Genomic DNA, 11783 nt, shown 5'->3' with positions numbered 1-11783 from the left:
TAATCCAAGACCTTCACAAATGTGACACCTTTTATAATTATACTGACATCAATCTGACTGCTTAAATGATTGAGTATGGATTGACCAAGCTCCTCTATCTATGCATAACTGAACATTTTGCAGACACAAATGTTTTATTTTTTATCATACATTAGTGATACATTTAATATACTTACATTCAAAAAAATTGTTGATACAAAGGGAGAATCTTTACTTTCTGAATATATTATGAACACTGTAAGGTATAAATCGGAAAGGTGAATGTGAATGAGAGGATACATATATACACAAATGAACATCTGCGTTGATCTAATCACCCACACAACGATAAAGAAGAAAGACACAGTCAATAGTGTTGGAGCACATTTAAAATTTAGTCCATATTTTCTTATTTTACAAAGCTACAGTATGTCTGTAGCTTTGGGGATATCAAAGATACTTAATTGTTATTTGTCTATCAAAGACACTTTATGGCACCTTATTCCTTATATAGCACACTACTTTTGACCGGAACCCTATAGGCCCTGGTCAAAAGTAGTGCACTGTAGGGAATAGGGTGCCATTTGGGACACACAGCCTTAGACAAATAACAATAAAGTCAATAAACAATAAAGTCTTTAATATTCCCTCCATGGTTTGAAGATGTAGGCAATATAATCTAACATCTCTCTGTATAGAGATCAATAACAATCCAATATCCCTGACTGAGCAGTAAGGTCACCAAGATAATAAGTTAGTGAAACTTCATTCTATTTCTATTTCCCATTTTGTTATTGTGGTGACTGAAAGGTCAGCTTGTTGTGAACAAGCTCTGCTAAAAAGCTCTGCTCTCTACCTAGACCTGAGAAATATTCAGAGTCACAGAGCTGTGTATAGAAAGAAATTGTATATCAAGTGTTAGAAAACACAATAAGAATCCAATACAACCTTTTTGCTGGGGAAGAGGTAGGAGGGGAAAAGGTTGCGCCTGTATGTCTTTTCCTGAAAAAGACATACAGGTAAAGAATAAATCATTTGAGTTCTGGTACACACTGACTGACAACCTGATCCACAGCTGTATATTCTGTAAAACTGAAATAAAACCGGAAATGTATATCTTGTCTACAAAGGTATACCATAACTTGACAGAACCTAAGGGCAAAATAAATCTATTCCACATACAATTTACATTTTAGAGGGATTTCGGGTAAAGTGCTGGAGAGTGTGACTACAGTAGGAGCTTAATTAAGTGTGTGTGTGTGGGGGGGTGATAATCTATTCTAGAGGGACACAATGGATATAGTGAAATCACTAGTGGATGGTCGTGAAAGGGTGTGCCATGGAGATAGAGACACAAGTTCACCCCCAAAATGACCATGTCAAGATAACCCACTTCCAGGGCTTGAGTATTCTGTGTGGAGTGGAGAGTTACGTAATGGATTCCTCCTCTGGGTGTTACATGGTGACCGATGTGAGGGGTAGAGGGTACATCTTGGACAACCTTCTGTGGGGCCTTGCATGATGTAAGTATCTCTTAAGATATCTGGCCACCCCAGTCCTGTCCCTCACATGCTGAGTGTCTCTTTTAAGGTCTCTTTCAGGGTATCTGGCCACCCCAGTCCTGTCCCTCAAATGTTGAGGGTCTCTTTCAAGGTTTCTTACAGGGTATCTGGCCACCCACTCCTGTTCTTTACACGATGAAGGTTTGTGTCAGGAATAGAGAGTACCTGGCCAACCCAACTGCAGATCTTTGCACGCAGAAGGTCTCTTTTGGGCTTACAGGGTACCTGTCCCACCCAACTCTGCAGCCTTGGATGAAGGTCTTTCAGGATTAGAGAGTACCTGTCCCACCTCCAATCTTACATGAAGAAGGTCTATTAGGTTTCGAGAATGCCCAACTCAACCTCTCTCCATGGTCATCATGTGCTGGAGGTCTGTGTGATGCTCCTCTGGCTGGTACCTGGCCCAGGCCCACTCCACTTCCCTGGATGATGGTGAAGGTCTGTGTGGTGAAGGTCTGTGTGGTGAAGGTCTAAAGCCCTATTCAGACAGGATTCGTTTCACTGGGGGAGGTAGGGTAATGTAATGAAATGCACGAGTACAAAACAACATAAATTTAGTCCCGTCCGAATCTGCCATGCCAGTCATTTTTACTTGGTGGGGAGGTTATTATTCCAATCCCAAAAATCGACTTATCCCGTGTGAATCGACATCCCTGTGTTTTGAGGGATATTACAGAGTTTAATAGGTGCTGCACGCAGTTTGGGAAGAACATGGGAACAAATTGCTTTAAACAAAGTGCTATGCACGTAGCCTACAGATTAATGACCTGTTTTGTCATATATCAACTTCCCTGTGCCCATTTCTCTTGATGATGATATTGTGCCCATTCAATAACAAATTGTCAAATATGTTAATTAGATATCTGTACACAGTTCATGGTTCTTATTGATATTATTTTGACTTTCGAACTGAGGGTGGCCAGATATCCTGAAAGAGACCTATCCCTAGACACGTTTAAATATCTTCATGCCTAGGACCGCCTCCAGGCTTCCATCATAACGCTCAAATCTGAATGAGAAAAAACAAATACAGGGGCAGATGGTAAACTAATCCTGTCTGAATCGTCCAATGGAAAAACAGACATTCTAGGATAATAATTACATAACTGACGTTCTATAGTAATACTAGTCCAGTGCGAATAGGGCTTAAGTCCATTAGGGGGTAGAGAGTCCCCAACCAACCCCCTCTCCTCTCATAGTCCTCCTCTAGAGTCTGTGTGATGGAGAAGGTCATTGAGGGTTAGAGAGTACCTCACACCAGGCCTCTTCTGGTGTTCCCATGGTCCTTATGAACTGAAGGGCTGTGTGATGCTCCTCTGACTGGTATAAAGAATGGCTTTCGGGGGTAGGGAGAACCTGTCCCACCCCAACTCATCTCCTCCATGGTCCTCACTCCTCATGTGCTGGAGGTCTGAGTGACGCTCCTCTGACTACTATGGTCCTTGACGGCATAGGTGGAAAGGCTCCTGCGGCTCTGCTGGTGGTCAAATCCTCCGCACCGTGAGGCCTTCAGGTACTGTGAGGAGCAGCAGACAAAGCACCTCATCAGGTCGTGAAACAGGTGGCCAGCGAAGAACATATAGATCCACGGGTTACAGCAGCTGTTCAGGCTGGCCAGTAGCATGGCGATGATAAACGCCACGTCTAGGATAGAGCGAGAGAATGAAAGAGACATTGAAGTCAAATAGAAAGCTTTCTGAAGACTGTCATTTTCAACTGCCGACAACTTTCAATATACATGTAGATACAATAAGTCTATCACAGCTTTTACCAACGCCAAAACACAATAGGGTACCTACAGTATAGAAAGTACAAATATTTCTCCTTGTCCGAAATATATACTTGTTGCCTTGACTGCAAATTGGTACAGTGCAATCTTTGCACCATAGTTAATTTTAATAGCAATTGATTGATTGTGTAACGGTTGTCTGAGGAAGAAGTGGACCAAAATGCGGCGGAGTTAGGGTTCGTCATATTTAATTACACGAACACTATGCAATTTACAAAAACAACAAAACTGACAGCCAACACAGTCCTGTCAGGTGCAACCACAATGACAAGAACAATTACCCACGAAACACAAAGGAAACGTAGGCAACTTATGTGTGACTCCCAATCAACCACAACCCTCTACAGCTGTGCCTGATTGGAAGTCACATGGCCAAAATCAATGAAACAATAAAAAACACACACTCCCTTCTGCCACGTCCTGACCCAACTACACCCTCTACTGGTCAGGACGTGACAGATTGTCAAGTTTGATGTGCATTCAAACTGCCAAACTTGAAAGAGCAATAACAATCTGTTTTCGATAAACTGCTATACTTTGGCAGGCATTCATGCACAACAATCATCATCTTGTTATTCAAAAACAGCAAACTATCATCTGACATTCTTCTCTCCAGGCATCTGGGGCACTATTCAACCAAACCCGGTAACCGGAGTTCCGGTTTAGTCAAAAACACCATTCTTCTTGCACTACATGAATGTAGTACCTAATGAATTTGGGTACCCAACGAAGCAATGTTTACTGTGTGAAACAAAAACAAACTCAATAGGACACTGATGTGGGAAGGACGGTGTGTGTATGTACTGTGACCTTTGAAGCCATTAGATGAATCCCTACTGGCGATCTGACATTTCACTAAATGAGTTTAAAGTGAACAGAATTGGCATAGGTTTGAGATGGAACCTCCTCCATCTCTCTCTAGCTCTCTCTCTCTCCTTCCATATGCCTCTGCTCCTCTTAGATATAGTATGTTATGACATATTTTATTGTCCATTTACATGGACATTTATTTTGTGACGTCAGCATACAAATACACAAACACACAATATATGACATGCAGTACAGAAAACCGGAAAGTTAGCACACGTTGCACATTTCCATTTCCACATATTAAAAGTCTCTGGCCTATTGTCCGTGTAACGTTTGTCGTTATGGGTAGACCAAGGCGCAGCGTAAGTTGGGTTCATCATAATTTTATTTAAGGTGAACGAGGAAAAAAAACTATAAACAACACAACAAACAAAAAGTCTTGCAGGCTTCTAACAGCTATACAAAAACAAGATCCCACAACTGAAGCTGGGAAAAAGGGCTGCCTAAGTATGATTCCCAATCAGAGACAACGATAGACAGCTGCCTCTGATTAGGAACCATATTAGGAACCAAACACAAAGAAATAGAAAACATAGAATAGAACATAGAAATTAAAAATCTAGAATGCCCACCCAAATCACACCCTGACCTAACCAAAATAGAGAAATAAAAGGGCTCTCTATGGTCAGGGCGTGACAGTCCGACCATGAATTGGGCCTGCATCTGTCCTATGTCCCAATGTTCATCAGCCATCAGGCTGATGGAATGAAACTTGTCTTGCTCCTATTCTTGCTGAATAGTGGGACCCTTTAATCTCCTTTCGGAGAGCAGCAGCTGAAAACAGTTGGCTTTCTAGAACAAAACAAATCAACAAATCATAGTGATCCCTGGTCTGGCTGTGGTGTGTCTTACATATTGGTGGAACGGAGGAAAGGAAAGGGAAACCCCCACTGCCATATGGGAACAGAGATATAGATGGAACCATGAAGTTTGATGGACAAAAAAAGAAAAAGGCTAATTTCAATTCAGTCTTGGGGAATGTGGTTCGATGTGGCAGTTACTGATGTTTGTCCCCCATGAGACACCATAGGAACAAAGCCAGTATTACTTCCTCAAGTTTGGTGCAGTATTTCTAAGTTAAAACATGTGCAACATAATGTCTTATGTAAACAAAGTCAGATCCTCTGCTCTGATGGCCAGGTCTGTTCTGTAAGAATGGAAAAAGCCCAATCAACGCAGCTTTGTATCCCTAAGTGGACAAGTGAGCATTGTCAAAATCAAAACCCAACCCTCAACAGTAAATCATGATAAACTCACTAACAAATCTCTGTTTTGGATGAGACTGAATTTATGACCAAAATTATCCTATTTACACTCTGCAGTCAATTTTGACTAATATCGATTAGTCAAAATTATATATCTAATAGGCCATTTCCTATCAGAGAAGTTGTCTATTGCCTTCAATTGTACAGAGCATTCGGAAAGTATTCAGACACCTTGACTTTTTCCAAATGTTATTACGTTACATCCTTATTCTAAATTTGATTAAATTGTTTTTTCCCCCTCATCAATCTACACACAATACCCCATAATGACAAAGCAAAAATTGAAATATCACATTTACATAAGTATTCAGTCAGAACTTTGTTGAAGCACCTTTGGCAGCATATACACCCTCGAGTCTTCTTGGGTATGACGCTACAAGCTTGCACACCTGTATTTGAGGAGCGTCTCCAATTCTTCTCTGCAGATCCTCTCAAGCTCTGTCACGTTGGATAGGGAGTGTTGCTGCACAGATATTTTTTTATTCTCTTCAGAGATGTTCAATCGGGTTCAAGTCCGGGCTCTGGCTAGGCCACTCAAGGACATTCAGAGACTTGTCCCGAAGCCACTCCTGTGTTGTCTTGGCTGTTTGCTCAGGGTTGTTGTCTTGTTGTAAGGTGAAGCTTCGCCCCAGTTTGATGTCCTGAGCGCTCTGGAGCAGGTTTTCAGCAAGGAGCTCTCTGTACTTTAATCCATTCATCTTTCCCTCGATCCTGACTAGTCTCCCAGTCACTGCCGCTGAAAACATCCCCAAAGCATTTATGCCTCCACCACCATGCTTCACCGTAGAGATGGTGCCAGGTTTCCTCCAGACATGACGCTTGGCATTCAGGCCAAAGAGTTCAATCATGGTTTCATCAGACCAGAGAATCTTCTTTCTTATGGTCTGAGAGTCTTTAGGTGCCTTTGGCAAACTCCAAGTGGGCTGTCATGCATTTATTGAGGAGTGGCTTCCGTCTAGCCACTCTACCATAAAGGTCTGATTGGTGGAAAGCTGCAGATATAGTTGTCCTTCTGAAAGGTTCTCCCATCTCCACAGAAGAACTCTAGAGCTCTGTCTGGGTGACCATCGGGTTCTTGGTCACCTCCCTGACTAAGACCCTTCTCCCCCGATTGTTCAGTTTGGTCGGGTAGCCAGCTCTAGGAAGAGTCCGTGTGGTTCTAAACTTCTTCCATTTAAGAATGATGGAGGCCACTGTGTTCTTAGTTACCTTCAATGCTTCAGAAATGTTTTGGTACACTTCCCAAGATCTGTGCCTCAACACAATCCCATCTCAAAGCTCTACGGACAATTCCTTTGAACTCATGGCTTGGTTTTTGCTCTGATATGCACTGTCAACTGTGGGACCTTATATAGACACGTGTGTGCCTTTCTAAATCATTTCCAGTCAATTGAATTTACCACAGGTGGACTCCAATCAAGTTTTTAGAAACAAGGATGATCAATGGGAACAGGATGCAACTGAGTTCAATTTCGAGTCACATAGCAAATGGTCTGAATACTTATCAATCATAATCAAGAAAAAAACAAGTGACTGTCGCCATTTCCGTTTTTAGAGGCTGTTTTTCTGTTTTTTAGGTTTTATAAATTAGCAAAAATTTCTAAAAACTAGTTTTTGCTTTGTCATTATGAGGTATTGTGTGTAGATTGGTGAGGATTTTTTTTCTTTAATCCTTTTTAGAATACGGCTGTAACGTAACAAAATGTGGAAAAAGTCAAGGGGTCTGAATACTTTCCGAAGGCACTGTATGTACCAATAAGCTGTTGTACGTACCAATAAACTAGTCTGATGAAGTGAGTGTTATTTAATTCATGAAAAGATCAGCAAGTAATAAATCATTTTTGGTCTCTGGGGGAAAAGTGCATACATTTATAAAGTTGGATGCAGTTAATTAAGTTAAATAACATAATAATGGACCCTAGCAAATGCATCAAGTGGGCTTGCAATTTAATCCACCATCTTCAGAGAACTTTCAACTCTTTAGTTTCCTAAGCATATAACGTATATAACACCTAAATAAGCGAAGGAATTATAGAAAGAATAATGGCAGTTTTCCATTCCCTATACAGTACTGTATGTGAGGGTGATAAAGTGAGTGTGTACATCTTCCCTCCCACTCCCTGTCTGCATGAGTTATGATCAGAGCCGGGGTTGAAGATGAGACCTGCTGACAGCTTCTCTGTCACGTCCTGGCCAGTATAAGGGTTAATTAGTATTGTAGTTTGGTCAGGACGTGGCAGAGGGTATTTGTTTTATGTGGTTCTGGGTGTTGTATGAGTTAGGAGGGCATTTGATTTAGTATTCCGGGGTTTTGGGCACTGGGTGAGTTTCATGAATTCTATGTTGAGTCTAGTGTGTCGTTTTCTATGTTTGGTTAATTGGGGTTGGGACTCTCAGTTGAAGGCAGGTGTTGTCTATCTGCCTTTGATTGAGAGTCCCATATATTAGGGTGTGTTTGTGTTTGTTATTGGTGGGTGATTGTTCTGTGTTTCGCCTTGTGCCTTACCAGACTGTTTTTGTTGATCGTTCGTGTTTTTTTGTACGTTCATTTTTGATAGTTAATAAAAATCAAGATGAGCCTGCACATACCTGCTGCGTTTTGGTCCTCCTTAACCGACGACAACCGTGACAGAATCACCCACCAACTATGGACCAAGCAGCAGAGGAAGGAGCAGAGGGACTTCGAGTTGGACTGGCGGGAGAAGTGGACCTGGGAGGAAGTTCTAGACGGGGCCGGACCTTGGCACCAGGCTGGGGATTATCGCCGCCCGCAGTGGGAAATTGAGGCAGCCAAGGCAGAGAGGCGGAGGTACGAGGCCATGGACGCGCTGAGGGAGAAGCACGAGAGGCACCCCCAAGAATTTTTTTGGGGGGGGCACACGGGTAGTTTGGCTAGGCGTAGGAAGAGCCGGAAGCCAGCTACCCGTGGTTATATGGAGGAGCGTATGGGGTGGAGAGCGCTATGTTTCGCTGAGAAGCGCACTATCTCACCCATACGCACGCACAGTCCGGTGCGAGTTATTCCAGCCCCTCGCAGGTGCCGTGCTAGAGCGGGCATCCAGCCTGGTTAGGAGGATGCCTGCGCAGCGCATCTGGTCGCAGGTACGCCTCCGAGGACCAGGCTACCCAACTCCTGCTCTACGCACGGCTACCATCAAGCCCCGGCACAGCCCAGTCTGCCCTGTACGAGCATCCAGCCAAGGCGGGTTGTGCTGGAGGTAAGATCTAGACCGGCTGTGCGCCTCCATAGCCCTGGGTTTCCAGCTCCTGTCTCTCGTGCGGACTCGGAAGTGCGTCAACCCAGTCCGACTCGTCCTGTTCCCGCTCCCCGCACTAGCCTTCAAGTGCGTAAACCCAGCCCCGCCAGTCAACAGTCGTCGGAGCTGCCCGCCAGTCAACAGTCGTCGGAGCTGCCCGCCAGTCAACAGTCGTCGGAGCTGCCCGCCAGTCAACAGTCGTCGGAGCTGCCCGCCAGTCAACAGTCGTCGGAGCTGCCCGCCAGTCAACAGTCGTCGGAGCTGCCCGCCAGTCAACAGTCGCCGGAGCTGCCCGCCAGTCAACAGTCGCCGGAGCTGCCCGCCAGTCAACAGTCGCCGGAGCTGCCCGCCAGTCAACAGTCGCCGGAGCTGCCCGCCAGTCAACAGTCGGCCGGAGCTGCCCGCCAGTCAACAGTCGCCGGAGCTGCCCGCCAGTCAACAGTCGCCGGAGTGGCCAGACTGCGCTGAACTGCCGGAGTGGCCAGACTGCGCTGAACTGCCGGAGTGGCCAGACTGCGCTGAACTGCCGGAGTGGCCAGACTGCGCTGAACTGCCGGAGTGGCCAGACTGCCCAGACTGTCCCGAGTGGCCAGACTGCCCAGACTGTCCCGAGTGGCCAGACTGCCCAGACTGTCCCGAGTGGCCAGACTGCCCAGACTGTCCCGAGCTGCCAGACTGCCCAGACTGTCCCGAGCTGCCAGACTGTCCCGAGCTGCCAGACTGCCCAGACTGTCCCGAGCTGCCAGACTGCACCGAGCTGCCAGACTGCACCGAGCTGCCAGACTGCACTGAGCTGCCAGACTGCCCCGAGCGGCCAGACTGGCCCGACTGCCTGGAACGGCCAGAACCGGAGCCACCTCCTGATATAGGTGGGTTGGGGAGGGGGGGTGTAGCACAGTGCCGTCATTGACGGCAGCCACCCTCCCTTCCCTCCCTTTAGTAAGGGGGAATTTTTTGTTGTTGTTGTTGTTTGGGGTTGTTGTTTTTTTTGTTTTTAAGGTGCTTAGCACCTTTAAGGGGGGGGACTGTCACGTCCTGGCCAGTATAAGGGTTAATTAGTATTGTAGTTTTGTCAAGACATGGCAGAGGGTATTTGTTTTGTGGTTCTGGGTGTTGTATGAGTTAGGAGGGCATTTGATTTAGTATTCCGGGGTTTTGGGCACTGGGTGAGTTTCATGTATTCTATGTTGAGTCTAGTGTGTCGTTTTCTATGTTTGGTTAATTGGGGTTGGGACTCTCAGTTGAAGGCAGGTGTTGTCTATCTGCCTTTGATTGAGAGTCCCATATATTAGGGTGTGTTTGTTTGTTATTGGTGGGTGATTGTTCTGTGTTTCGCCTTGTGCCTTACCAGACTGTTTTTGTTGATCGTTCGTGTTTTTTTGTTATTTTTGTACGTTCATTTTTGATAGTTAATAAAACTCAAGATGAGCCTGCACATACCTGCTGCGTTTTGGTCCTCCTTAACCGACGACCTCTCTCTCTCTCTCTCTCTCTCTCTCTCTCTCTCTCTCTCTCTCTCTCTCTCTCTCTCTCTCTCTCTAGACAGTTGAATATACATTAGGCTATAAAGACATATAGGACACAAGGCCTTAAAGGAAAACTATATCTGGTATTGAAGTGATTTGATCCTAAAGAAGATTGCAGCAGTACCTAATCCTACAGTACAACTCGAGAAATAGAATGCCTTCATTACTCTCCCCATAGGAGAACCCTTTGAAGAACCATTTTTGATTCCAGGTAGAACCGTTTTGGTTCCACAGAGAACAGTTTTGGGTTCCATGTAGAACCCTTTCCACAGAGGGTTTTACATGGAATGCAAAAGGGTTCTACCTGGAACCAAAAAGGCTTCTCCTATGGAGATAGCTGAAGAACTCTTTGCGAACCCTTTTTTCTAAGAGTGTTTATTTCTATGAATAGGACTCAATGAACTGATAATCTGATAGGAGAGTTGAGAGCTGAACAGCCAGGTGTCAATTACAAGTCAGCATGGTAAGACATGCATGTACCCATGTCTTAATAGTTTCTCCTAATCATTTATTAATATGCACAGTGAGAGGCAGGTTTTTTACTTGTCAGGTTTCTCTGATGTTTTGATCTAATTCAGTTACTTTCAGTGTGTCAGTGTTATTCCTTCAGCCAATTAATATTGTGTTGTGCCATCTCCACTTGACTTGAGATAATGAATCTGCAGTTTGTGTGTGTGTGCGTGAGATACAGAGCGAGCGAGAGAGACAGAAAAAGAAAGGAAGATAGAAAGGTCATGGATCTTAATTTGTGCAAAGACACAGGCCTTGTATTGCAGCATAGCCTAGCATAGAAGTCCATGGCCATTATGAAGCATGGATTAGCTCATGGTGTTGTCTCACCATCCAGAGAACGAATCACACGCCAAACGACAGAGTCATATATCCACTGTCCTCCTCCACATTAGTGGCCCTGACAGGCGTTCAGAGTTAAGCTGTCAAATAGGCTCATGGTAACAGCTCAGGCAGACTGATGCAATTCATTGCCACAGTCGCCATCTATATCACTTATGGATTGAAGGCCTAAGGTATGGCCATAATAACCACAAGATGTTCAAAAATGTTTTGAAACGTTTTAATACATTGAGGGTTTGCTTTAGCCTGCCTGGATTGCCAAGTGGGCTGGGTTCGCATTTTGGGATTTTACTATTGGTTCATTATAACATGCAAGCTCAATCGAGCATACTTGAACTTTTTTTTACTTTTTTAGTCATTTAGCAGATGCTCTTATCCAGAGCGCCTTATGGTTAGTGAATTCATCTTAAAATAGCTAGGTGAGATAACCACATATCACAGTCGAAGTATGTGAAAATATTTCAAATATTATGAAATCCCATCTTAATGATGAGTGGGTGAACAAAAAAGGGGGATGAAACTTTCAAACATTCTTTTGTTGCTGATTCAAAACTTGAGTTGCTCCTAGCCTTCTCCATACCCAGAGGTCCAAAGGCTGACTTCCTTCCAAGTCAATAAGGATTTTGAATTTTAATTTATCTGAGTCATTTATGATATAGCTCCATTGGGATCCATTGTTTAAT

At 44.3% G+C, this 11783-nt stretch overlaps 1 protein-coding gene across 1 annotated transcript in view; it reads right to left on the bottom strand.

Moving 5' to 3' along the window:
* Window positions 1-710: 710 nt before the first annotated feature.
* The window catches only part of LOC115150337 (isotocin receptor-like), a 30170-nt gene continuing 19097 nt past the window's right edge, over window positions 711-11783 (bottom strand). The window contains exon 3 of the mRNA XM_029693526.1: window positions 711-3185. Within this exon, the coding sequence (XP_029549386.1) occupies window positions 2938-3185 (248 nt within the window). The 3' untranslated portion in view covers window positions 711-2937. The remainder of the gene's footprint in view (window positions 3186-11783) is intronic.

This window comes from Salmo trutta, chromosome 16, assembly GCF_901001165.1.
Source record: "Salmo trutta chromosome 16, fSalTru1.1, whole genome shotgun sequence".
Lineage (NCBI taxonomy): Eukaryota > Metazoa > Chordata > Actinopteri > Salmoniformes > Salmonidae > Salmo > Salmo trutta.
This window is presented reverse-complemented; position numbering and strand designations above follow the sequence as displayed.